At 40.5% G+C, this 25,659-nt stretch overlaps 1 protein-coding gene across 3 annotated transcripts in view; it reads right to left on the bottom strand.

The window, feature by feature from the left end:
* ORC3 (origin recognition complex subunit 3) overlaps positions 1–25,659 on the bottom strand; it is an 83,024-nt gene that overhangs the window by 11,128 nt on the left and 46,237 nt on the right. For 2 of the 3 annotated variants that reach the window (XM_060236897.1, XM_060236915.1), the window contains exons 12-14: positions 14,635–14,751; positions 13,236–13,315; positions 10,244–10,377 (exon numbers count right to left, since the gene is read on the bottom strand). In XM_060236897.1, the coding sequence (XP_060092880.1) occupies positions 10,244–10,377; positions 13,236–13,315; positions 14,635–14,751 (331 nt within the window). Of the gene's footprint in view, positions 1–10,231; positions 10,378–13,235; positions 13,316–14,634; positions 14,752–25,659 lie in introns of all 3 variants that reach the window. The other variant, XM_060236906.1, reaches the window with a different exon arrangement.

Genomic DNA, 25,659 nt, shown 5'->3' with positions numbered 1-25,659 from the left:
CCGTTTCTCCCCCCACCCCCCACCAGGCTCCTCTTCTCCAGACTGAACATTCCCAAGTCCCTGATCTGGGCTTGGTCTCCAGGCCCCTGATCATCCACGTGACTCTCCTCTGTACCCTCTCCATTCCATCCACATCGTTTTTGAGTTGAGGCTTCCAGAACTACACGCAATACTCCAGGTGTAGCCTGACCAATGCAGTGCACAGTGGGACTATGACATCTTGTGATCTGGATGTTTTGCCTCTGTCGATACACCCCAAGATCACATTGTCGCTGCATCACACTGGCTGCTCATGTTTAACTTATGGACCACCCATATCCCAAGACCTTGTTCACATACACTGCTTCCCAGAAGTGTATCCCCCATCCAGTATGCATGTTTCTCATTTTTGTTACCCAGATGTAGAACTCGACACTTATCTTTGTTAAACTGCATCTTGTTCACATCGGCCCACTCTTCCAGTGTGTTCAGAACTTGTTGAAATCTTTATCTTCTGGTGTGATTGCTGCTCCTCCCAATTTGGTGTAATCTTCAAATTTAATGAATTTACCCTCTACACCCTCATCTAGATCAGTGATAAAATTTTTGAAGTACTGCACTCAGAACTGAGCCCTATGGCACTTCACTGGATACCTCCCTCCATTCAGATGAAATGCTGTTGACAACTACTCTTAGACTGTGGCTCTCCAACCAGTTCCCTATCCACCTAATTATCCTAGAGTCCAGTCCACAGTCCTCTTGTTCACCCATCAGAACATCATGTGGAATCCTATCAAAAGCTTTACTGAAATCCAGGTAAACAACATCAACAGCATTCCCTCAATCCAGTAAGTTTGTCACCCAATCAAAGAAGGAAATGAGGTTAATCCCTTTTCTTCCTGCTGTCCTCTAAGACCTCAGAAATACTGATTTAGGCAGGTACAGGACCCATGTGGCACAAATGGCTACAGTGAGGGAGGGAATCAGGTGTAAACACTAGTATATCCATGCAGGATCACATTGATGGTCCATCTGGTCAAGCATTCAGTTTCCAGCAATGGCCAATCAGATACCACAGGGCCCACAGACACCAGCCTTCACTGCTGACTGCTGCCCAGCATCAGACAATCAGAGACATGGAATTCACTTTTTATAAAAATTGCTACTGCCTACCAAGTAAACATTTTCAACAAGATGCCCACCACAACTCCAAGGTTTTTCCCCCCTCTGTGGCCTGTCATTTCCAGATCAGTACATAATCTCATTTGCTCTGCATTTACTTTTACTGGATTTCATCTGATTTCTTCTTAGCATTTAACAATTATTCTAGCATTTATCAATTTTAATTTTAACAATTATAATGTTAACTGATGCAGCTGCCTCTTGTCTACCTCTCCCACCCCTGAGGTGAAATCCAGCCTCCTGGTTTACCATGGTGGGTGACTTCAACAGAGCCAGATGTCTTTGAACTATTCTGGTGGAAAACTTGTATTGATTCTGACAGTTCATGCTATAGAGTCTACTGGAAGACTTATAAAGCAGTAGTGAAATCAGCAAAAAATGCTTTCTGCTATCACTGCATTAACTAGTTCAAGACCATCCTGATTGTTTTAAGGTACACTGGCAGCTGCTTACTCCTAAATCTGAGCATTTATTATCTCAGAAATTAGTTGTGATGCTTTTGCAAAGCTTTTTGCTGATAAAGCATCATGAACAAAGCATGATCTGGAAACTGGCTATAACACAGGTCATTCATAAGAAATGTCCTGTGCATCGTCTGGTCTATTTATGGGCCCTTTTGACCCAGTTTCCATTATTCATGTTAGTAGGATCCTGGACTCTGTTAAGGCCATTACTTGTGCTCTGAATCCTTGCCCATCCTGGCTTCTACAATCATGCAAGGAATGTATCAATGAGTCCCTGTTGTTTAGCATAAAGCAGTCACTAATTGAGGGCACCTTTTTCAACAACTCAAGAGGCAATTGTCTGTTAACTACTTTAAAAACCATCCCTTCAGAAAAGTGATGTGGCCAATCATTGCTCAGTCTCTAGTCTGCCATTTTAAGGTAAAGATAAAGTGATACGGATTGACCTTCTCTTGCTGTCCTTGGATAACTTGTCTGCTCTGGATCCATTTCAGTCTGTCTTCAGGCTGAGCTCTGGGTCAGAGATGGCTCTGGTAGTTTTGTTTGATGACCTCTGTCTGAATGCAGACTAAGGGCATTCTTCTTTGTTGCTCTTACTGAATTTATCTGCAGCCTTTAATACAGTGGACTATGCCACTTTGCTGAGGCATTTGGAGGCAGAAGTAAGCATCAGGAGATGTGCTTTGGACTGATTCAAATAATTTTTCACAGACTGTACTCAAGGGATTACCACTGATGACCAGTTATCAGTGTTGGGCCTATCCTGGGGAGTTCTGTACAGAATGCAATCCTATTATCTGCTATTCAACCTCTATGTAAAGCCCTTAGGTCAAATCCTTTGCAGGTTCTGGGACTGGCTATCACCAATATGCTGATGATACTTGGCTCTACATCTCCTTCTCCAAATCTCCTGGTGACGCAGCATCATCCCCATCATTGTTATTAATTAAACTTTTATACCGCTGTCCTCCCCACAGGAAAGGCTCTGAATTGCTGCCTGTCTGCTCTGGTCAAATGGCTAGGACTGAAAAAATTAAAGCCAAATCCTGACAAGACAAAGGTAATGCTGGTTGTGAAAGCAGAGATTGTCAAGGCCATTATGCTTCCCCCACCTTTAATGGAGCTCAGCTAGGTTTGCCAGGTCTGTGTTGGAAAATACCTGGAGACTTTGGGCCAGGGCAGGGTTTGGGGAGGAGAGGGGCCTCAGCAAGGTGCAATGCCATAGAGTCCACTCTTCAAAGCAGCCATTTCCTCCAGGGAAGCTGATCTATGCCAGCTGGAGATCAGCTGTAAAAGCAGGAGCTCTCCAGGCTCTTCCTGGAGGGTAAAATATAACAAGATACCTGTGACAAAATTACTAAAAACGTATAATAGCTAATACTATTTAATATATTTTATTAATGTAAACCTTTCTTAAGCATGTTGCTTATTGAAAATTGTGGAGACTTTGCGTCCCATTTGGGACTGCATATAAGAATTTGTAAATTGATCTTCATTGCTCCTTTGAATATGATCCCCTGTCTGAAGAAAATAACTTTGAAACAGGTTGCCAAGTTGACAGCCTGTCACATATTTATGGGAATTATAGAAAACTGAATGTCCTTAGGATTACAAAGTTGGTTACAAAGAACAATCATTGCATTGGACAACTGAGAATAACTGGAGGAGCTATGGCTTTATTTCATCATAGAGTTCTCTGGTGCTTTACAGTGAGAAAGGAACATTCCTGGTATAATTGTTGGATACTTGGGACTGACTGCTTTGGTGATCATTTTGATTTGGACTTTATATTAAATAATTAGCTATTATATATTTTTAGTAATTTTGTCACAGGTATCTTGTTATATTTTGACCTTTTCGTGTCTGCTCTCTACATCTCATACCCTCCTGGAGGTTAGCAACCTTAGGTTCAGCTGACCTAGGGAGTACTAGATCAAACTTTATTGCAGAAAAAGCAAAAGTTGATATAGCTGCAAAAATGCTTTCTTCCAATTTAGCCTGAAAGCCCATGATTTGGGCTGATCTGGCCACCTGGATCCACCACAGTGACATCAAGAGACCGAACTGTAACACACTCTATATAGGTCATCCCTCGAAGTCAGCTCAAAGACTCCAGTTGGTGCAGAATGCCGCCACTCAGGCATTAATCAGGAGCTAGGTGAAGCATGCATATTACTCCCATAGTCACTCCACTGGCTATCAATTACTGGGTTCAATTCAAGGTATTGGTTATCACACACAAAGCCCTTGGACCTTCACAACTGTAAGACTGACTCTTTCCATACAGTACATACTATCTGTTGCTGTATATATTAACCTACTACACAATTTCTGCATCATTTAATGTGTCATGCCATGAAATGCGTTGCACATTTCAGAGAGCTCTGAGAGAGAGCGGATAAGAAGTGCTATAAGGGTGAGGTTTGGCTTTCTAAACAGCTGGGGAAGTTGCTGAGAATTTCTGAGTTTGTGTGACTGCTGAAAATTCTGAGTTTGTGGTTGCTGGGGAACTGCTGTTTGTTTGGTTTGAGTGGGCTGAAGGTGATTGTTGCTAATTGATTAGGAGTGGCTGTGTTCCTGGGGCCCACCCTCTTTGCATTATTAAGCTGCACCTTTTGCCAGAGGCATGAGCCAAAGGGCAAGAGCTAAAGGGCTCTTGGCCTGGGGGCTGTGTAAGGACCAGGAACCCAGATCCCTATTTTCCTTGTGTTCCCAATAAGGTAAGTAGACCCTCCAGAAGGAGAGCCACATAAACAAACAGGATTTAAAAGGGGACTGTATATTTTTAAAAAAGCTATCATGAAGGTAGAATGCCAGCAGGGGGGGGAGGGGTGGGGGCTTTCCAGTGTTTTGCACTGAGTGTCATATGTATGGGTATCTGCCCACAGGACAGAAGTCTTGTGTGTGTGCTCGATGCAAGGAGCTCCTGGTCCTCAGGGAATGAGTTCATACCTTTGAGGCCAAGGTGACTGACCTGGAGAAGCAGAGACAGTCAGTTAGGCACTCGGAGAAGACTCTCGAAGACTCTTGAGGACGTATTAGATGAGTCCCACTCTGAACATGGCAGCCCCGTTGCTGCCAGGGAACATGAGGGTCGAGAGGGAACAGGGCACCGTGCTGAGGATAAGGGGAATGCACCCTCAGAAGGGACCTCTTCTTCAGTTGGTGAGCGGGTATCCTTTCGCACCAAGGAACCATCCCTGGGCAGGGGGGGTGGGTCTTGGTAGTTGGTGATTCAATCCTTAGGCAAGTAGACAGGTGGGTGGCAAAACTGCATACTGACTGTATGGTGACTTGCCTGCCTGGTGCGAAGGTAGCGGACATTACGCGTGTTGTACATAGGCTGATAGACAGTGCTGGGGAGGAGCCAGTGGTTGTGGTGCATGTTAGCACCAACGATGTGGGGAAATGCAGTCATGAGGTCTTGGAGGAAAAATTTAGGCTGCTAGGCAGGAGACTTAAGGCCAGGACCTCCAAGACAGCTTTCTCAGAAGTGCTACCTGTTCCACGTACAGGGCTGAAGAGACAGGCACAAATTAGAAGTCTCAATGTGTGGATGAGATGATGGTGTAGGGAGGAAGGGTTTAAGTTTGTTAGGCACTGAGATGCTTTCTGGAACAAGTGGGAGCTGTACAAAAGGGACGGTCTCCATTTGTCCCCAGATGGAACCAGGCTGCTGGCGCTTAAAATCAAAAAGGTGGCAGAGCAGTTTTTAAAGTAAATCTTGGGAGAAAGCTGACAGGAGATGAAATGTCTCTGGTTTGGGAGGACTCATCTCAAAGAGATGAAGGGTTAGCTTTTCTACCGGGTAATGGATCAGAGTTTTCCACTGAGATGGTGACAAACAGTATGGACTGTCTGCCAAAGTCTTGAGGCAGCAGGAGGAAGGTTGCGGGCCTAACTTGCCTGAAATATAATAGATGTTTGTATACAAATGCTGGAAGTGTTCAAAGTAAAATTGGTGAGTTGGAATGTTTAGTGTTGGGGGAAAACATAGACATTGTGGAAATTTCAGAAACTTGGTGGAATGAGGAGAATCAGTGGGACATGGTGATTCCTGGATATAAGTTATATCGGAAGGATAGGGAGGGAAGGGTTGGAGGTGGGGTGGCTCTGTATGTCAGAGAGGGTATACAGTCCAGTAAGACTGAGGTCAGAGAATTAGATTCCCTTCTAGAAATGTTTTGGGTCAAAAGAGAGGGCCCAAAAGGAAATTTAACTATGAAAGTTTGTTATCACCCACCAAATCAAAAGATAGACGATTATAATATGATGGAAGGATTAAAGATAGTGCCTAAATGTAAAAACTGTGTCATATTAGGTGATTTTAAATACCTGCAGATTGATTGGGTCAATATGTGTTCTGGTGGAGAGAAAGAGATTGAGTTTCTAGAAGCTCTTAATGACTGTGCTATGGAGCAGATGGTCATAGAACCTACCAGGGGTGGGGCAATCCTGGATTTGGTCCTAGGTAATGCCCAGGACTTGGTGAGAGATGTAAAAGTGATTGCACCGCTTGGGAGCAGTGACCATAACGTTATTGATTTCACCATTTGTATAAATAGGGAATTGCCCCAAAAGACCAGCACAACCACTTTTAACTTTAAAAGGGGTAAATTCTCTGAGATGAGCTAGCATGTGCAGAGGAAACTGAAATGAAAGATAAATACAGTCAAAACGCTTGGAGGCTATTTAAAACTACAATCCTAGAAGCTCAGATAAAATATATACCACAAGTTAGGAAAGGCACAAACAGGTATAAGAAAAGACCTGCATGGTTAATAAACAAAGTAATGGAAGCTGTAAAAGGTAAGAAGGATTCTTTTAAGCGGTGGAAAGCTAGTCCAAGTGAGATTAATAAAAGGGAACACAGGCTGTGGCAAATCAAATGCAAGACTGTGATCAGGCAGGCAAAAATAGACTATGAGGAGCATACTGCAAAAAGCATAAAGACCAACAATAAAAATTTCTTCAAATATATTACAAGCAGGAAACCAGGCAGGGAGGCAGTGGGGCCGTTGGATGACCAAGGGGTAAAAGGATTACTGAAGGAGGATAGGGAAATGGCTGAGAAGCTGAATGCATTTTTTGCCTCCATCTTCACTGTGGAAGATGAGAAGTGTTTGCCTGCTCCAGAACCACTAATTTTGGAAGGGGTGTTGAAAGACCTGAGTCAGATTGAGGTGATAAGAGAGGAGGTCCTACAACTGATTGATGAATTAAAAACTAATAAGTCACCAGGTCCAGATGACATACATCCAAGAGTTCTGAAAGAACTCAAAGTTGAACTTGTGGATCTCCTGACAAAAATATGTAATCTTTCATTGAAATCTGCCTCCGTTCCTGAGGACTGGAAGGTAGCAAATGTCACCCCCATCTTTAAAAAGGGTTCCAGAGGAGAGCCGGGAAATTACAGGCCAGTCAATCTGACTTCAATACCGGGAAAGTTGGTAGAAACCATTATCAAAAACCGAATGAGTAGGCACACTGATGAACACAAGTTATTGAGGAAGACTCAGCATGAGTTCTGTAAGGGAAGATCTTGCCTCACTAGCCTGTTACAGTTCTTTGAGGGGGTGAACAAGCATGTGGACAAAGGGGACCCAATAGATGTTGTTTACCTTGACTTCCAGAAAGCTTTTGACAAAGTTCCTCATCAAAGGCTCCTTAGTAAGCTCCAGAGTCATGGAGTAAAATGACAGGTCCTCTTGTGGATCAAAAACTGGCTAATTAATAGGAAGCAGAGAGTGAGTATAAATGGGCAGTCTTCACAATGGAGAACGGTAAGCAGTGGGGTGCCACAGGGCTCGGTAATGGGTCCCATGCTCTTTAACTTGTTCATTAATGATTTGGAGTTGGGAGTAAGCAATGAAGTGGCCAAGTTTGCGGATGACACTAAATTGTTCAGGGTGGTGAGAACCAGAGAGGATTGTGAGGCACTCCAAAGAGATCTGTTGAGGCTGGGTGAGTGGGCGTCAACGTGGCAGATGAGGTTCAATGTGGCCAAGTGCAAAGTAATGCACATTGGGGCTAAGAATCCCAGCTACAAATACAAGTTGATGGGGTGTGAACTGGCAGAGACTGACCAAAAGAGAGATCTTGGGGTCATGGTAGATAACTCACTGAAAATGTCAAGACAGTGTGCAGTTGCAATAAAAAGGGCCAACGCCATGCTGGGAATTATTAGGAAGGGAATTGAAAACAAATCAGCCAGTATCATAATGCCCCTGTATAAATCGATGGTGCGGTCTCATTTGGAATACTGTGTACAATTCAGGTCACCACACCTCAAAAAGGATATTATAGCATTGGAAAAAGTCCAGAAAAGGGCAATGATTAAAGGGTTGGAACACGTTCCCTGTGAAGAAAGGTTAAAACGCTTGGGGCTCTTTAGCTTGGAGAAACGTTGACTGCGGGGTGACATGATTAGAGGTTTACAAGATTATGCATGGGATGGAGAAAGTAGAGAAAGAAGTACTTTTCTCCCTTTCTCACAATACAAGAACTCGTGGGCATACAATTAAATTGCTGAGCAGTCGGGTTAAAACATTTAAAAGGAAGTACTTCTTCACCCAAAGGGTGATTAACATGTGGAATTCACTGCCTCAAGAGGTGGTGGCGGCTACAAGCATAGCCAGCTTCAAGAGGGGATTGGATAAAAATATGGAGCTGAGTTCCATCAGTAGCTATTAGCCACAGTATATTACTGGAACTGTCTGGGGCAGTGATGCTCTGTATTCTTGGTGCTTGGGGAGGGGCAAAGTGGAAGGGCTTCTAGACACACTTGTGAACTTCCTGATGGCACTTGGGTTTTTTGTTTTTTCTGGCCACTGTGTGACACAGTGTTGGACTGGATGGGCCACTGGCCTGATCCAACATGGCTTCTCTTATATTCTTATGTTAATACTTATGCTTTGTTTCAGCTTTGTCACTGCAATCTTACTCACATTATTTGAGGCAAAGCACTCTAACTTCCCTCAAGGATTAACATGATTATTAGCAGGCCTGCTCGTACTTGCAGGTGTCCATAGTTTGGGCATTTCTGCACCTAACATCCTTTCAAGGTCAGACTCAAGAATGTGGTAATTGGTTAATTGTCAGAATCTGTACATCAAGTCTGGCCTCCCTGTTGCAGCAATTCCATTGTCTATCGGGCCTATTGGAATATCATTGGTTCCAGCTCTGTTTGCACTATGGCCTGATTAGTTGTCTTCCACCTGAAATGGAGTAATTTTACAGTTTGAATTGAATTGTTTTGTTTATTTACTTCTAATTGTATTGCTTACTGTTATTGCTTAAGTCTGTTGTGATCAACCCTGAGCCTGCTTGTGGGATAGGGTGGACTAGAAATTAACAAAAACAAATGAAAAATAAAATGAATAAATCTGTGCTCAGCTGTGTAACCAGACAGGAGGGGGGAATCAGGAGTAGATGTTAACATATTCTGGAAAGTTCCATCAAGGGACCATCCAAGAAATTATCTGGTGCCAGAGTGCAAAAGACTACAATAAGGCTATAGGCGAGAGGGAAGCCATGCTAATTTTAAGCTTTTGCCTTGCTAGTATGCTTTGATATGTTATGCTACATCATGATAGACTGTAATGCTTTCTTCCAATTCACTTTCGCCTGAAAGATTCCCCCCCCACCCCAGCTATGATTTGACTGATCTTTAAGCTATATATTCATTGGATTCTTATGCTGCAAGAAGGTATGCCATCAATAGCAGATACTAAATGTATTAGAAAGTCAGCTTTTTTATGCCTCTGTTGCTAAGCTATAGATACTGTATTGCCTAATTATATCCTTTTTAAAAATTGTTCAATAAATTTTTATATATTTTTACAAAGGTCTGCTTTATTTGTCTGCATTCAGGCTGGAAGACCTATGGTGCTGAGTGCTGCTCAGGTAAAAGGAGTGGTGACCTAGGCTTAGGTCTCTGACACATTGTTTATTCTTCCCCCTTCCCTTGACAAAATTGACTTAGACTGTGTAATTTGCCTTGAGTCTGGGTGAGAAAGGTGGACTATAAATAACAAATAAAATAAAATTTTAAGCTAAATGTGAATGCACTACACTTTCCAAACAACTTGCTGTTCACATGTATGCTGAACTGGATAGCGTCATGGTCACTGCTCCATAGTGGTTCAATCCCTTTTACCTTCCACACTAGATCCCAGGTACTACTCCACTGGTACAGAATCAGTACTGGCATGATTCCCTTTCTCACTGCAGCCCTCCAGGTCCCAAAGCATTTCATCCAGGCAAGACCCACAACCTTTTTAGGTCACCTTTTGGAAATTTCAAGAGACTCCTTGAAAAGGGAAAGGGTGGCAAAGGACTGTATCTACGCATCTGTGTGTGCATTCCATACTACACCACTACCTTGTTAATTCTTTAACACCACCTATGTTCCTCTTGCCATTCCAAAAATCTTCTTACCCAAATAATGACAAAAAGCTAATATTTGTCTTAACTGCTATTCATTTCCTCTCAAAAAGGCAGCTCTTATAAAACTGCTCCCTATACTGAGGACATTTTCCAAGCTGAATAATTCTCTATGAATGTCTTGGGGGAAGGGACACTCTAAAATAGTAACAACGTTGCACATTGCCAAGTACCTTCAAGATTCTTGAACTGCCCCAGGTATTCTTCTAGTTTCTCTGTACAGCTTCCAAGACATTTTACGGAAGAGGATGTAATAATCTCCACACATTTTTTAAGAATGGCTATCAACTCATCCTTAGCTAGCATCCTGGGGCGGGGGGGGGGGGAGAAAACAAACCAACGTTACATAATTAATTATAGAAACAATGAAAGGAACTATTGAAGTGCTAAGCAGGATAAATTCTGTAATGTACATCTGTCTACCCTTCCTCAAAAGGAAATAGTTCGTTTTTTTTAAACTACCCCCCCCTCCCGATTCTTAAAAAGGGATTAAAATCACTTTTACTGTATGTTTGCATTACATAATCTGCTATTTCCCATCTAGGGAAATGATTCTTCAGTAAGCAGAAGATGTCTTTTCTACCTTCCAGTTTACACTATAATAATTTTCTATTTAAAGACAATTTCAAGTCATCCTTTTTCATAACAATATCAAGGCATATTCTAATCTTGGACAAAGCTAGTTTATAACTACTTGCAGAATACATTTGACATGAACATACAGGTTTCACTTCATGCTGCATCTGTGCCCATTTCCAGTCTTCAACACTTGGTTTCTTTCAGACTACCAAAATGTGACAAATAAAATTTTAAAAATGTCAACCAGGATTTGTTTCACTTTTATCTGGGAACTGTATCCAAGTTAATGAAAATGATATAAGTCAATATATATACCACAAATACTAAGCCTAAACTGTCAGAACTGTTCCTGTTTTTCCCATGACACTGTTCCTTTAAGTGTGTTCCCAATACCAGGCAAAGTTGAGGCCTCACCAGGGATGCCAAAGCAGCAAACAGACTAAAAACTATACATCAGGAGTGGCCAAACATGCTTAATGTAAGAGTCACATAGAATAAATGTTAAATGTTTGAGAGCCACAAGACATGAACGCCAGATGTCTGAGAGTTGCAAGACAGGAAGACAGGCAGGCAAATCGATGGGAGGAGGGAGAGATGGAAAGAAAGCAATTCTAACTTTAAATGCATTCTCCAAGCTGCCAGCTGAAGCGATTTAAAGAGAGAAATGCCTTTTCCAAATCAGCCAACAGTGTGGTGGGAACTTCAAGAGCCACACAATAAGTGTGAAAGAGCCACATGTGGCTCCCGAGTCACAGTTTGGCCACCCCTGCTATACATTATAACAACACATCTTTAAAACCAAACACATTAAAACCACATTAAAGCCAAACAAAAATATATCATTTATACCAATGCCAAAATATTTAAAACAATTACTAGATCTAGCTAGATCAGGGGTAGGGAACGTTAGCTCTCCAGATGTTTTTTGGCTACAACTCCCATCAGCCCCAGCAGCATGGGCAATGACTGGGGCTGATGGGAGTTGTAGGCAAAAAACATCTGGAGAGCCAACGTTCACTACCTCTGAGCAGTATGAACCCTCGCTGGAATCCCTGCATTCCTTAATCCACACATTTTAACAGCCTTGGTGATCCTTCAAGTGCTCTTAACAGTCTTTCCTATCCCTTATTATTTCTCATCCCCTGTTTCAGTAACTCCTGGCTTTTACTCTTCAGCTCTTAGGGGAGGGACGGTGGCTCAGTGGTACAGCATCTGCTTGGGAAGCAGAAGGTCCCAGGTTCAATCCCTGGCATCTCCAAAAAAGGGTCCAGGCAAATAGGTGTGAAAAACCTCAGCTTGAGACCCTGGAGAGCCGCTGCCAGTCTGAGAAGACAATACTGACTTTGATGGACCGAGGGTCTGATTCAGTATAAGGCAGCTTCATATGTTCATATGTTCAATCCTTGCTAACCCTCAAACCCTACATACTCTGTGAAAGGAACAGGCCACAGGGGATGTGCACAATCCTGTGACCTTCTAAACTAGTAAGGAAAGATTATTAGGGTTTGTAGAATCTTTTGGGATCAAGTGCCGTGTTCTACTGGAGAAAGTTTTCCTTCCAGACGTTTCGTTCTCAGCTGTGGAGAACATCCTCAGTGGCGTTGCAGCCGGAGCAGGCGCTCAGACCTTCTTGGCTGCTGTGCATTGAGTGGATGCACAGCAGCCAATGCACAGCAGCCAAGAAGGTCTGAGCGCCTGCTCCGGCTGCAACGCCACTGAGGATGTTCTCCGCAGCTGAGAACGAAACGTCTGGAAGGAAAACTTTCTCCAGTAGAACACGGCACTTGATCCTGAAAGATTCTACAAACCCTAATGATGTTGCCAGCCGTGAAAACCTGAAATCTTTGATAAGGAAAGATGGTACTATCAGTAATTTAAGCTGTAAATGGCACATGTCTCTAAATGATCTAAATTAAATTCATTTACCAACTCCTCAAATGTGATGCTAGGGAGTGCTAAACACACACATTAAAGTTAAAGCCAGTGTGGTGTATCAGATACAAAGCCAAACTAGAATGGACTTAGGGTGTGTAAAAACACACATACATTGCCCTGATTTCATCAGATCTTGGAAGCTAAGCAGCATCAGCCTTGGCTAGTATTTGGATGGAAGATCTCCAAGGAATACTAGGGTCATGATGCAGAGGCAGGCAATGGCAAACCACCTTGAAAACCCTACAGGGTCATCATAAGTCAGCTGGGGCCAAAAAAGGGGAAAAAAATGTTTGGCTCTCTTTCTCTGCTAGTCACCAATACTCCCTCTAAGCTGTGGAGTATTGCGAGCAAAAATTCTACTTTGTGAGCTACTACATAAATTAGTTTGCTCTATTTTTTTTCCTGAGCTGGATGCTAAAAAACTGTGAGCTAGCTCATATTAACTTAGGTTAGAGGGAACACTGCTAGTCACCCTTCCTTAAAGAACACAACTGTCAAAAAACCCCAGTTTTCATCCACAAGAAATATGGTCAGTTATCAAAAATAAAAAAGAACTTTCCTGTTTGGCAGCATTCTTAGAAGTTTCAAGTTCTTTTGAGAAGAAGATAGAGGAGTTTTACACTTTACACAAAAAAATGGAAAGGAGGCTACCTCACCAGCTGAATAGCTGACTCGTAGTCTTCCGTCTCCCATACTTTCCTCTCCAAACACGCACAGTGCAGTTCTCTGATCTGTCAAGGGATGCAAATACTTTATAATTAATAAACAGACTAGGCTTCATGATTATTTTTGGACTTCTTTCCTGAAGATGTGGGTGCCGTCAGAGCTGCCTGCAGACAGCTGTTTGTGAGGGGAGTAGGGAAAAAGAGCAGTTTAGGATCCACAGGTTAGGCACTTCATCAATGCAGAAGAGCCAGAACTAGACATGAGCATGAACCGAACCATGAATCATGATTCGTGCATTAATCACACCAATCAGTGGTTCATTCTGAACCGGTCCAGATCTTGGTGCTTCATTTGGTAAATTTTTGCAGTTCATTTTTGCAGACAGCCTGGTGCTGATTCAGTCAAGCCTGGCACTGGGGACAGACTTTTAGGAGCCCTAGAAACACTTATAGCAGTTGTCCATAGCTTCACTGGCAGCTTCAGGAGCCAATCATGGAGCTCCCATTCTGCATCATGAAGACTTGTCATGAGTGCTGCAACTGAACTTTCCTGGGTGTACCTGCTTTGGGGGGCTATAACGTGGACATCCCAAATCCAGTTTTCACCAGACTTGGACAGCAGGTAGAAGAAAGCCTGCTGAAGACTCCCAGTGAGTTTTACACCAAACAAACCATGAACTGGGTTAGAAATCAAACAAATCACAAAATGAAACAAACCACCATTTCCCCCTGGTTCGTGCCCATTCCTAGGCAGCACCTGAAACAGTGGTAGCCCAATACGTTTAAAGTATTTTAACTAAATTAAATGACATATAATTTTATAAAAATTAAACCGCGCTTAGTGCCTGTCCAATATCCCAGTGCCTTTGTGTTTGGTGACCAAGGCAGGAGCAGATGGTTTCTTCTAAAGCAACTGAATATAATACTTCTTACAGGTTCCTCCCCCTCCTCCTGCCCCACATTATCATGAGAAAATAAGCATTGAAAATTCCCTCCCCTCCCCCAAAAAATTTAAACCTGCTTTTCAGAGAAGAGGCTCTGAATATCTGGTGGGGTGGGAGGGGAAAATACCACAGGTCTCCCAGTACAAAGGCAGGAATGCACACATCCTGTTCATAAAAACTGGGGAGGGAAGGATTGTTTGTAGCCTAGGAGCCGATTTCTACAAAAAAGCCAACTATCATGTTAATCACCAAGACTTACAAAAGGTAAGATGATGCACATTATATCCTGGGTGATAAAAGCAATAGAATGTGGAGAGAAAATAAACTTGATGTAACGGTGTTTGACGCAGTTGCAAACACAGTGAAACAGCAGAGTTATGATGACACACTCAACTAAAACTTATGGAGACATGAAAATATTAACTATCAAGAGACACATACCTGTCTACCTAGAGGGTAGTTTGGAAGAGAAGATGTGAAAGCATGGAGACATTGTAAGATAGGAAAATAATTCTCATGGTAAGTGTGCAGGTTTTGCAGCAATGCTTGTGTTTCTTCCTAAAATTACAAACAATATTACTAAGCAGTTCTCTCTGCAGCAATGCCAAGAATTTATCTTCTCATGCTTTTTCTTTAAAAAAAAAAAGAAGTCCTTGGTCCTCAAGAGAAAAATGTTAAACCTGCCAGTAGTACAATGCTATGAACTCAAGTCTCATGATTTTGATCCTTGGATATCAACATTACAGACTACCTGTCTGGGGGCCTCCCAAGGTGTTGCTTTCAGGGTTGGACACTAAAAGTTATGCTTTGAAGGACAAGAGTTCTATGGCATAGAAGGCATCTGCAGCATCCTTATCCTGCATCTCCTCTTATGTGGTAGCCCAAAAACTCTTAAAGAACGTGAGTCAAGTTGCCAACAGGCATGAAGAACATGTCCTGTCCTTTTAGTCAATTCACAAACAGATGCAATGGGATATTATTTTCCTCCATGCCAGGAAAAAACTCTTCTGCTCATTTCCACATGTTAAACTTCTAATAAAGAGACAGGGCATTTTTTTCCAGGGCAGGTGGCAACCCTAAGTATGAGCAAATCATGTTTGTTTATATTATTTATTATTATTTTAGCCTTATACCTTGCCTTCCTCCCCTGGGTCACAGGGTGGCTCACAACATTCAATAAAACAATCCATGATAGAGATAAAACATACTTATCCAAAACATTAAATTATAATCCATAAAACAGCACCTTAGCTCAGGCATCAAAATAAAGCATCATTTGGTTCCCAGCACCCCATACTGCTATCAAAAAGAGGCATCACTGCTAACAGATGACAGATAGCTGGCCTCAACCATCCTCAACAGAAAGTCTGGCAGAACAACTTGGTCTTACAGGCCCTATGGAATTTAGAATTCACATGTACCCAATGGGGACACAAAGTGGCTTTTGGCATTCTCCTTTCCTCCATTTTATCCTCACAACAACCCTGTGAAGTAGGTTAAGCTGAGAAAGCATGACAGGCCCAATGTCACCCAGCGAGCTTCCCAAACACAAGTGGGCCTTTGAACCTGGGCCTTTCACATACTAGTCTGACACTCTTAATCACGACAACACACTGGCTTGTACATAACATCTATCAAGTAAGATCCATAAATTAGCTGTTATCCATTTGCGCATGGCAGCAGTGATGAGCAATTTGACCAACTGGACTACTTAATATTTCAACAAAACCATCACAGAAAGACAATGTTCATGATTAAAAGTTTGAATACACTTCTTTAAAAAAAATCAGAGGGGCAACCTTGTTAGTTTCATGAAGCCAAAAATAATGTACCATAAGACTTTCTTTGAACAAGCAAGTTCAAGTTTATTCCAGTTTAACAGCCCATAGGTCATAAACTATAAAACAAAATTTAAGAATTAAAATCACAGTAAAACAAACGTTTACCACATCCACAATACAGCTTTTGAAAAAGCTATTCAAAAGTAATCTTAATCTTGAAGTATCAGGAATGGCTGAGTACTTCAGCAGCCATTTTCAAAGAAATTTCTCCCTGGCTGTTGCATACTTTGGACAGTAGAAAAAGGTATGGAACAATGAATCAACCACTGTCAAAGGACAGTCATAAAAGCACTGGTCTGGAGGTGTCGGAAGGAAATAGCTCTTCATCTGTTGGCAGCACATTACAATGTGTGAACATATACGACTGCCTCAGTTTTGGAGCTGCCAGCCTATTGAGATAGTGAGGCGGGTTAAATTTGATATAACACAATTCCCAGATGGTGCAGGGAGCATTTCCATGTAGCATCTTTTTGGAGGGCATCCCAGTCCTGTTTAAGCAGCTTCTCAATAAGTAATGTTCATCTTCTTTCAGTTACATTAGTTTGTTTCCATATCCACAGTTCTATTCCATTCTGACCAACAGTACTCACAGGCTGCTGATATGGTGAAAGTTGGGAGATCTTGGGAGTTTAGAAGTCTATACTTAAAACTGATTATAGCTTACTTTGAACAAGCATATTTGTTTCTAGCCCCTTTTTCTTCTTTTAGAAAGTAAAGAAGCATTTTTGTCTACATTATAAGTACCCTGAACTGGCTTCAATAACTCTGAAAAACAGCATCAAATTTATCACCATTTAAAAAAATTAAATAATGAAACATGCTTAAACTCCCAATTTTCTCAAGAACATACAAATGCTAGTTTGGAGACAATGCACAATGGATCCAATGATCCATTTAGCTGAAATTTAAACCTTATTTACAAATCTACTAAGTGTAACATCTAAAGAGTACTGAAGTGTACCATGTAGGTAGAATTTAGGGATGGGCACAATCCAGGAGGGGAAAAAAACAGACCATGAAAGTTTGAGGTCCATGCAAAAGCCATTTAAAATTTAGATGCAAAAACATGTGGCACACGAGTGAAGGCAAGCAGCAACTTTACCCATTTCCTGGTGAGTGAAGTTGCCGCTTGGCCTTCATTCATGCACTGCACAGCTTTACAAAAGTCATTTAAAATTTAAATAGCCTCTGTGCAAAGTTGCTCGGCCTTTATGTGCATACTACATGGCTTCACAAAACCCATTTAAATGGCTTTGTGGAAAGCTGCATAGTGCACAAGTGAAAGCAAGTGAGAACTTCACCCACTTCTGGTAAAGTAAAGTAAGTAAAGTAAATTTTATTTTTGTATCCCGCCCTCCCCCGCTGAAGGCAGGCTCAGGGCGGCTCACAGACATGGGACAACCATGATTTGAATAAAATACAATCAAGACAAAACAGATTAAGATACTATTAGGTTACATAGGTTAGTTAAAATAGATAAAACAGCTATTATAAATTAAAATTAAGTTAAGGTGCTACAGTTCACAGTCATATATAAGATGGTTAGGTGGCTACAGGTCAGTTTAGCTGGGTTCTATCTTAAAAGCAAGCTGAAAGAGGGTGGTTTTGCAAGCCCTGCGGAACTGATTTAGGTCCCGCAGGGCTCGCACCACCTCTGGAAGTTGATTCCACCATCGGGGGGCCATTGCTGAAAAGGCTTGCTCCCTGGTTGTTTTCAATCTAGCCTCTCTTGGCCCAGGGATTTTTAAAAGATTTTGAGAGCTCTCAAAGATTTTGAGAGCTGGTATAAGTCACCTGGGCCAGATGGTGTCCACTCAAGGGTGCTTTAAGAGCTAGCTGGGGGCCAAGGCTTCTGGGTGGAGAGTCATGGCAGGCTGACGCTTCTCACATTGTGGGAGACACAATACAGCTATTTACCAACTAGGGAGTCTTCTCCAGCTGGCCAAATCTCCCCAATATAAAGTGGGGATTCTAGAGACGCCACACATATTGTTATGAAGTGGGCTCAGTCAGCTCTTTGAAAGCAGAACACGTTTACTGAGAAACAGTCACAACATAAACTGGCAGTGAATGAATATACTGTTAGAATCTTTGTGTTGTAAGCCGCCCTGAGCCCGCTTCGGTGGGGTAGGGCGGGATATAAATCAAATAAAATCTAAATCTAAAATCTAAATATATATACAGTTAAAACACAGAAAACCATGCCCCCTCAGGCAGGCACTAACCAATCCCACTGTGCCTTCTAGGATCCTTCATTTGCATTTCCCTCTGAAACGCACAACTTCCTGATTGGCTGATTCTAGCAAACGGCCAATCAGAATGTACACATCAGGATCCTGGACTACAATGGACATTTGCTTCAAGCTTAGTCATTAACTTAGTATATAACACATACCTCATTAAATTGCTCCTTGAGCATTGTTTCTGCTAAAGCAGAGACTATGCAGTTACTGCCCAAGCATGAAAGATTCTGAGGTTTGGATTACAACTTGCTCACAACTGTGTATGGAAACCTGCTAAGGAAACCAAGCCTGACCTCCTCGCTTCTTATGGTTATAATTATTTACAACAAATGAGACACTTCTTTGATAAGGTAAACTCTCACAGGATTATTGGAAAAAATCCCTTTTGCCAAAGACTTATTGAAATAATATTTAATATTTAAAGCAAAAAGCTTAATTATGAAATTAGCAAAGCTAAATTGATGAAGGGCTAATTATTTTCCCATTTTTGATGTTTAATTAATGTTTTGATGAAAGTGTGCATGCTTGAAAGTTTTTCTTCTTCTTGGCTGTGAAGAGAAATCTGCATGAGACTGAATTTATATTTGTGTTTGAGGACTATTTGTTTTGAAACCACCGTATATAATAAAAGATACGACTCTGGAACATTCTGAAGTTTGATGGCCTTGGTTGCCCTGGTGAAGGCATAAACTGTTATAGCATGGTAACTGTTATAGCATTGTAAAAAGACACAAACCTGAAATTGAACTGAAACTGTTCTCTCTCTATTCTAACCTCCCTGTGTCTTGGACTCTACATCATAATGGATAATAGGAAAGGTTCTTCAGACACGCTTGTCTCATTAGACATGATGCAGAAATTACTCAAGCAAATGGGACAGAGAACAGAGAATAAAATAGAAGATCTTGGAAGCAGGATTGAAGTCACTGAGGAAAAGAATGGTTGAGAGTTTTGGGAAATCTAGCCAACAAAGCTGAGGAACAATAAGCAATTTAATGATAAAATGGCTTCTGTGGATAATTTAACAGAAGAAACTGGCAAAGATTGTGAGAGCTATTTGAATTTTTTTAGACTTTATGGATTTTATGGATATGAGGGAAATGCAATACTGTCTAAGACTGACAGCTATCCAAGATGAAATTGAAGAAGACATCAGAGAGAGGAACATGCAACTTTTAGCAAGCTTGCTACAAAGAGAGGAGATGGACATGGAATTTGCAGAAGATTCTAAAGACTAAATTACAGTTGTAATCAAAGTCTACTATTAGATTTAATGGACAATCAGCTGGAAATAATTTATTTGACCACGGCAGCGGAAATGATCCACACATAGAAATGGAAAAGTCTGACAATATTTATGGAGCAGAGGTCCATCAGTGGCTATTAGCCACAGCAGGAACTGTCGCGGGCAGTGATGCTCTGTATTCTTGGTGCTGGGGTGGGGAGGGCTTCTAGCCCCATCTGTGAACCTCCTGATGGCACTTGGGTTTTGGGGGGGTTTTGGCCACTGTGTGACACAGAGTGTTGGACTGGATGGGTCACTGGCCTGATCCAACATGGCTTCTCTTATGTTCTTATAATCAAAATGGCTGGAGAAGTTGTGGGACTTTTTAATTACAGTTAAACTTATAATTAGGGAAAAGATCATTATTTCATTTATTAGAATTAGAAACTCCTTCATTTACTTGAGATTAAACTTTTTGCATGAAAAAGCATGTTTTTGATTTGGTTTTAAGGTTTGGGGTTTTCTTTTTCTTTTAAAGCTTTTTAAAATAAGAGATTTGCTTAAAAGATAATTCTTGTCTTTTTTATATAAGTAAGGAACACTTTGTAGTCAAAATTATATTTGTTGTAGAAAAAATCAGAAGCTTTTTATGTTCTCCCTCCCCCCCCTTTTTGTTGTGTTTTCTCCCCCCCCCCCCCCTTTTTCTTTTTGTGTGTTGCTCTTTCAAACGGCTGTTTTTTACAGCAATCCTCACTCACTTTCAAAACCTGCATTGCGAATTAATGTTGAATGACTCTAAAAATTGCTTGGGTCAAAACATATGGCTTTATGTGAATAAAGGCCAAATCAATTCTTCCTGACTTTATTTCTAGTACAAATATGGCAAAAATATTGTGCAAATCACACTCTTAAATAGTTTGTACAAATTAAATATATTATGAAGAACATACAAAAGTTATCATAAATTCAGAACATTTTAGCCAAACAAAAGTCTCAAATGTGATATTTCAGGGAGGACCCCTCAAAGTCTCTTAATTTCACAAAGAGAGTACTAAGACTCAACAACAAAGTTCCATAGGAGTCTCTCTGTTGCTTGTTGGCTTCCGAAGGAGAAATTCTTGCCTTCACGCAACCACCGGTTTTAAATTGACGGCTTAAGATACTGAAATGGGCGCTTGAGAGAGACCTTGGCTGGAAATTTCAGGTTGTTGTATCAACTGTATTTGTATGTTTTTGTCAATATTGCTTTTTTGTAGAGGCTGCTTTTACCGGTCACGTCTGTTATTTACAGTTGACTTATGAGGAAGCTGCAGGAGCAGCGGAACGCAATTAAAAACCGGTGGTTGCGTAAAGGCAAGAATTTCTCCTTCAGAAGCCAACAAGCAACAGAGAGACTCCTATGGAACTTTGTTGTTGAGTCTTAGTACTCTCTTTGTGAAATTAAAAGACTTTGAGGGGTCCTCCCTGAAATATCACATTTGAGACTTTTGTTTGGCTAAAATGTTCTGAATTTATGATAACTTTTGTATGTTCATAACATATTTAATTTGTACAAATTATTTAAGAGTGTGATTTGCACAATATTTTTGCCATATTTGTATTTTGTATATTGTGCTGCCATTGCCTTTTCCATTTATTTCTAGTACAGCTTGTTGTAGAAGACATCTAAATAGATTGAATAGTGGAGTAAGCAACACATAAACATGCCACAGTCAATTCCTATGTTTTCTAGATCATAACCTAAACATATTTTCTCCTAGCTAAAATAGGTCTCAGTGTTATACACAGAACAATGAAAAGGAATGTGCAAACACATTAAACCCTTAATGCCCTTCTTCCTACTGGAGATCACAGACCACATAAATCTTTGGCAGAGACTGAATCCTGTTAGTGCTGTAGCAAAGACTCCTTGTAGTTCATTGATGAAGGGGCTAGCCTTCAGAAGACAATCAATTTATTTCATTCTAACAGAACTATCTCAATCTGAAGGGTTATGTCCTCCTACCACACAAATAGGACTTTGGATACCATCACCCCTTGCAGATTTCAAAAGAAAACCCACTTGTTATGTCAGTTCCTCTAAATTTAGTGGATACATCTGACAGACAATTTTCTGCTTTGGTCTTCCATTTGACACTGCTAGGCTATTTCTGACAGGTTTTTGTATTAAGCTCAACTGTTATTACAACTCTGAAATAAAATGTGCCAATTCCCAGTGAACCAAGATTTAATTCAATTTTATGATCGCTTCATCTAAGAAATGATTGAAGCAATGCAGCACTGAATCATCAGTGCTTTTACCCACTATTGTTCGCTGTTCTCCTCCCTCTTAGAAGATTAATCCTTTCTAGCAGATCAAGATGAAAAGTCTCTGTGGCCTTTAGGAGAAGACTGATCTTTCAAGAATAATCCTTCACTTCTCAGATAGCAAAATAGCATTTTAATGCATATTAGATTTAGCCTTTTTGGACATTTTGAATAATCTGGGGTGTTTTTTTCCGCCCCATGCAGGTTTTACAATTCCCCATCTGTTCCAAGAAAATGCAGGCAACTGGAAATCTTCAGGTAGGAAAACAAACTTGCAAGTATGGCTCTCAGCCTCCAGCAACCAGTTAATTTATGCTTTGCTCTTTACTTTGCTGACAATAATGAATTTTTAAAATCATATAATCAACTTTTGTTAGCAAGAATCTAAGCATGTTTGCTCCAACCTATCAAGGGAACAAAATCTCACCAAGAAGTTTCAGAAGTTAGTTATATCCTGCATTAGGCCATGGCTGTTTTAACTAGTGGAATTTTTAACACTTTCATCAGTATCAGCAGCTTGTGAATCCTTACTGGCATTGTGATTATGTCTCTCCTGCCTGTAAATGTTTCTTGTTCTCACTTGTTTCTGCCTCTGATGCCACCATCATCTCCCCTTCCCTTACACACTCACTAAAATATCAAGCATGCACATTTCCATGGCAAAACACCTTCACCTGAGCTTTGTTATCACGAAACACAGATTTCAGACCTTTTCAAACAGGATCACTCCTAATTTTTGTCAGACTTCCAAGTGCACAAACTGGATGGGATCCAAAGAAATCCTAGAAGAGACCAAGGTCCCTGATTTCCATTGACCTTTCCTCTCCATTAACAGACATTTGGGATGCCTCGAATGCTGTTGTGGAGGGTTCCCATAACCTTCAGAAACAGATTCTCAAGGGCTGCAGCCCAGAGGAAAAAGCAGCAAAATCCTATTTTGTAAACAGGACCCACTGACTTCGAATCAAACTTACTTTTTCATAAGCAGAAGGGGACATGAATGTGATTTTCACTTCATAAATGTGATTTTTCATTTTATGCTCCCTCTTACTGCAACCCGCTAATTCTCTACATCTTACTACCTTTTCAGACTATTTATTTAAAACATTTATTAGCCACCTTTCTTTTATATAGAGCTCAAGGTAGCTAATTATATAGATAAAACACATAAAATCAAATACATAAAATACATTTAAAAATAAAATTTAAAAGCACAATTTAAAACTGCTAGTAAATTAATTAAATGTGGTCCTAAATAAAGCCATCTTCATCCTCCTCCTAAAGATCAAAAGTAAGCAGGGCCAGGCATATTCCCCAGGAGAGATTATGCCACAATCATGGGGCAGCCACTGGGAAGGTCCTGTCTCATGTGCCCATGAAACAAGGTTCTTTGATTGATGGGATAGTCAAGAGATCTTAATTCTCAGGCAGGAACACATGGGAGAAGGTCTCCAGTCCCAAGGCATGTAGGGCCTTAAAGGTAAAAACCAATATCCTGAATTGAACTCGGAAGCAGACTTGTAACAAGTGTAATTACTGTACTATCAGAATCACATGTCCTCCAACTAGCAGACTAGCTGCAACATTCTGCGCTAGCTGTAGGTTCCAAACACACTTCAAGTGTAGCCTTAAGTAAAGCACATTGCACCAGTCCAGTCTAGATTACTCATCAAATGGAACAAACCATGTTTTAATAACTTCTGGATACCTATTTTGGTAAAGTTTTTCCAGGTGGCATACTCAGAGTTCAAAACAGCCTATTCTGTGAGCCTCTAAGTGATCTGTACAAAAGAAGTTTAATTAAATTCTCCCATTCTTTCAAGCAGATTTTAAAGTTTTTACAGATATAATGTTCTCATTCTTAAGAAACTTCAATTGGTTAAAATCTCATTGATTGGAATACCTAGTTCAAGGACTAATTCTACCCAATTCTTCCAGTGCTTTAACAACAATATTCATTGTATGTATATCCTTCACCCACCTCACAGGAATGCAGACTGATATAGATGGGACATCCCATTTTATCCTCAAACAAACCCATGAAATAGATTAACATAATGGAAAGCCCCTGGCCTAATCAAGCTTCAAAACTGAGTAGGAATTTGAACCCAGGTCTCTCCAATCCCAGTCTAGCACTAACTGTTATACCACACTGGCTCCATTAGATGAGAAGTATACTGGTCATCATAGCATGTTCATAATTTCTCCTTGCCTTGGGAAATAAAGCAATTAAAAACCTTGGGCTAGATCCTATAATTTTTTTTAAGCAGAGGTGCTTTCCTCCAGTGCAAATAATGTACTTGTACAAGAAGTTACCTCACTGGGGCAAGGCAGAAACCCTTCCATAGTCATCTTCATCAGAGAATTAGCAGCAAACAAACTAAATTCTAATTCTAAGCAAGCAAGAAAATCTTTGTAAGAAAGCAAAACCTATAGTCTAAAAAATCATGTAATAGGTTCACACTTTAGAAAATAGATAGTTCATTTGTCAGTACTCTAATCAGAAGCAACCCTTAAAGGACAACTCAAGGGCTATCCTAACCATATTTACATCCTTCTAAATCCATATTAGACAACAGGGCTAGAAGAGTGTAACATTGCTTTGAATGACATTGCAAGTGTTCTAACAAAAATATCTGCTACAGAGGTTGCAAGAGTCTGCTTGAGGAATACTCTGTTCCCCCAAGTAAGATGCAAGTCCTGTGGACACCTGCGTCTCCTTTGCCTCATACAGAAGATAACAAGGGATCCTGTGTGAAATAAGGGAAATGGAGATGAGATACATCCCCATCTCAGTCTGTGGAGAAACATTATCCACACACCCATAAGTGCAGATAATCACTAAATTCTCTTTCCAAAGAGCAGAAAATTCCTACCTTGTTAACTGCCTCTGAGGCCCTTATATTTACATTAAATCCTACTGAAATCTCTGGGATTTAAGACAGGGGTCTTTTCATGAAAAAAATTAATTTTAAAAAAGTTTTATTGATTTAAACTACAATAAAGAAGCATTGCAGATGATACATAAAAAGGGGAAAAGAGAGAAAAGGGAACTTAGAGAGTGGGAGAAAAAGAAACAGAAGCCAGTACAAATATATCAGTTATAATTCCACCTCCCACTATATTACTCAAATTTTCCTACCTACCAGTATAAAAATCTCCTTAAGTATTACATCCTTTAGTCTCTCACTAGTGTAAAGGGAAAAAAAGTAATTCTTATAATAAACTAGTAAAGCAATATAAGACCAAACAATTCTTCTTAAACACAAATTAAATATAACCAATTCATTAAAAAAAATTCTTATAAGACTGTCTCAACGTCAAATTTCCTGATTTAACTTAAACCTATAATAGGCACAGATTAGTTTACTGATTTAGCAAAATCCTGATTAAAAGGAACACATAAAAATTATTTCTTTGTTCATAGCCAAATTACATAAGATACATCAAATACAACTGTCTATCTCCATCTAAACCATTTCTTCTGCTAACATATTAATAGCAAATCTGCCATATTACCAAAATTATCAAATTCCGCAGCCTTTATACTGTCTGGCTTTTCACCCTTGATCCTATTCTCACATCATTAGAAGCAGGCTCCCTAAATATGCAAACTGTGAGTAGAGAGTTATGCTAATAAGCCTCATTAACATAATTTCTTCAAGATCTCTCTTAATCTTTTAAATTTTAACATCTGTTCATTAATATTAGTTACATGTTTGCTTATTCAGCAGGAAGAGAGAAAGGGGGAAAAAAGGAAAAAAAACGAAAGAGAAACCCAAAATTCCAAATTCCTTCTTCCCAAAAACTTAAAGACCTTTTTACGGATAGTTTTCCAAATCCAGATGCG

The sequence above is a fragment of the Heteronotia binoei genome, chromosome 1, assembly GCF_032191835.1.
Source record: "Heteronotia binoei isolate CCM8104 ecotype False Entrance Well chromosome 1, APGP_CSIRO_Hbin_v1, whole genome shotgun sequence".
NCBI lineage: Eukaryota > Metazoa > Chordata > Lepidosauria > Squamata > Gekkonidae > Heteronotia > Heteronotia binoei.
The sequence above is the reverse complement of the archived record's forward strand: the minus strand, read 5'-3'. Positions and strand labels throughout refer to the sequence as shown.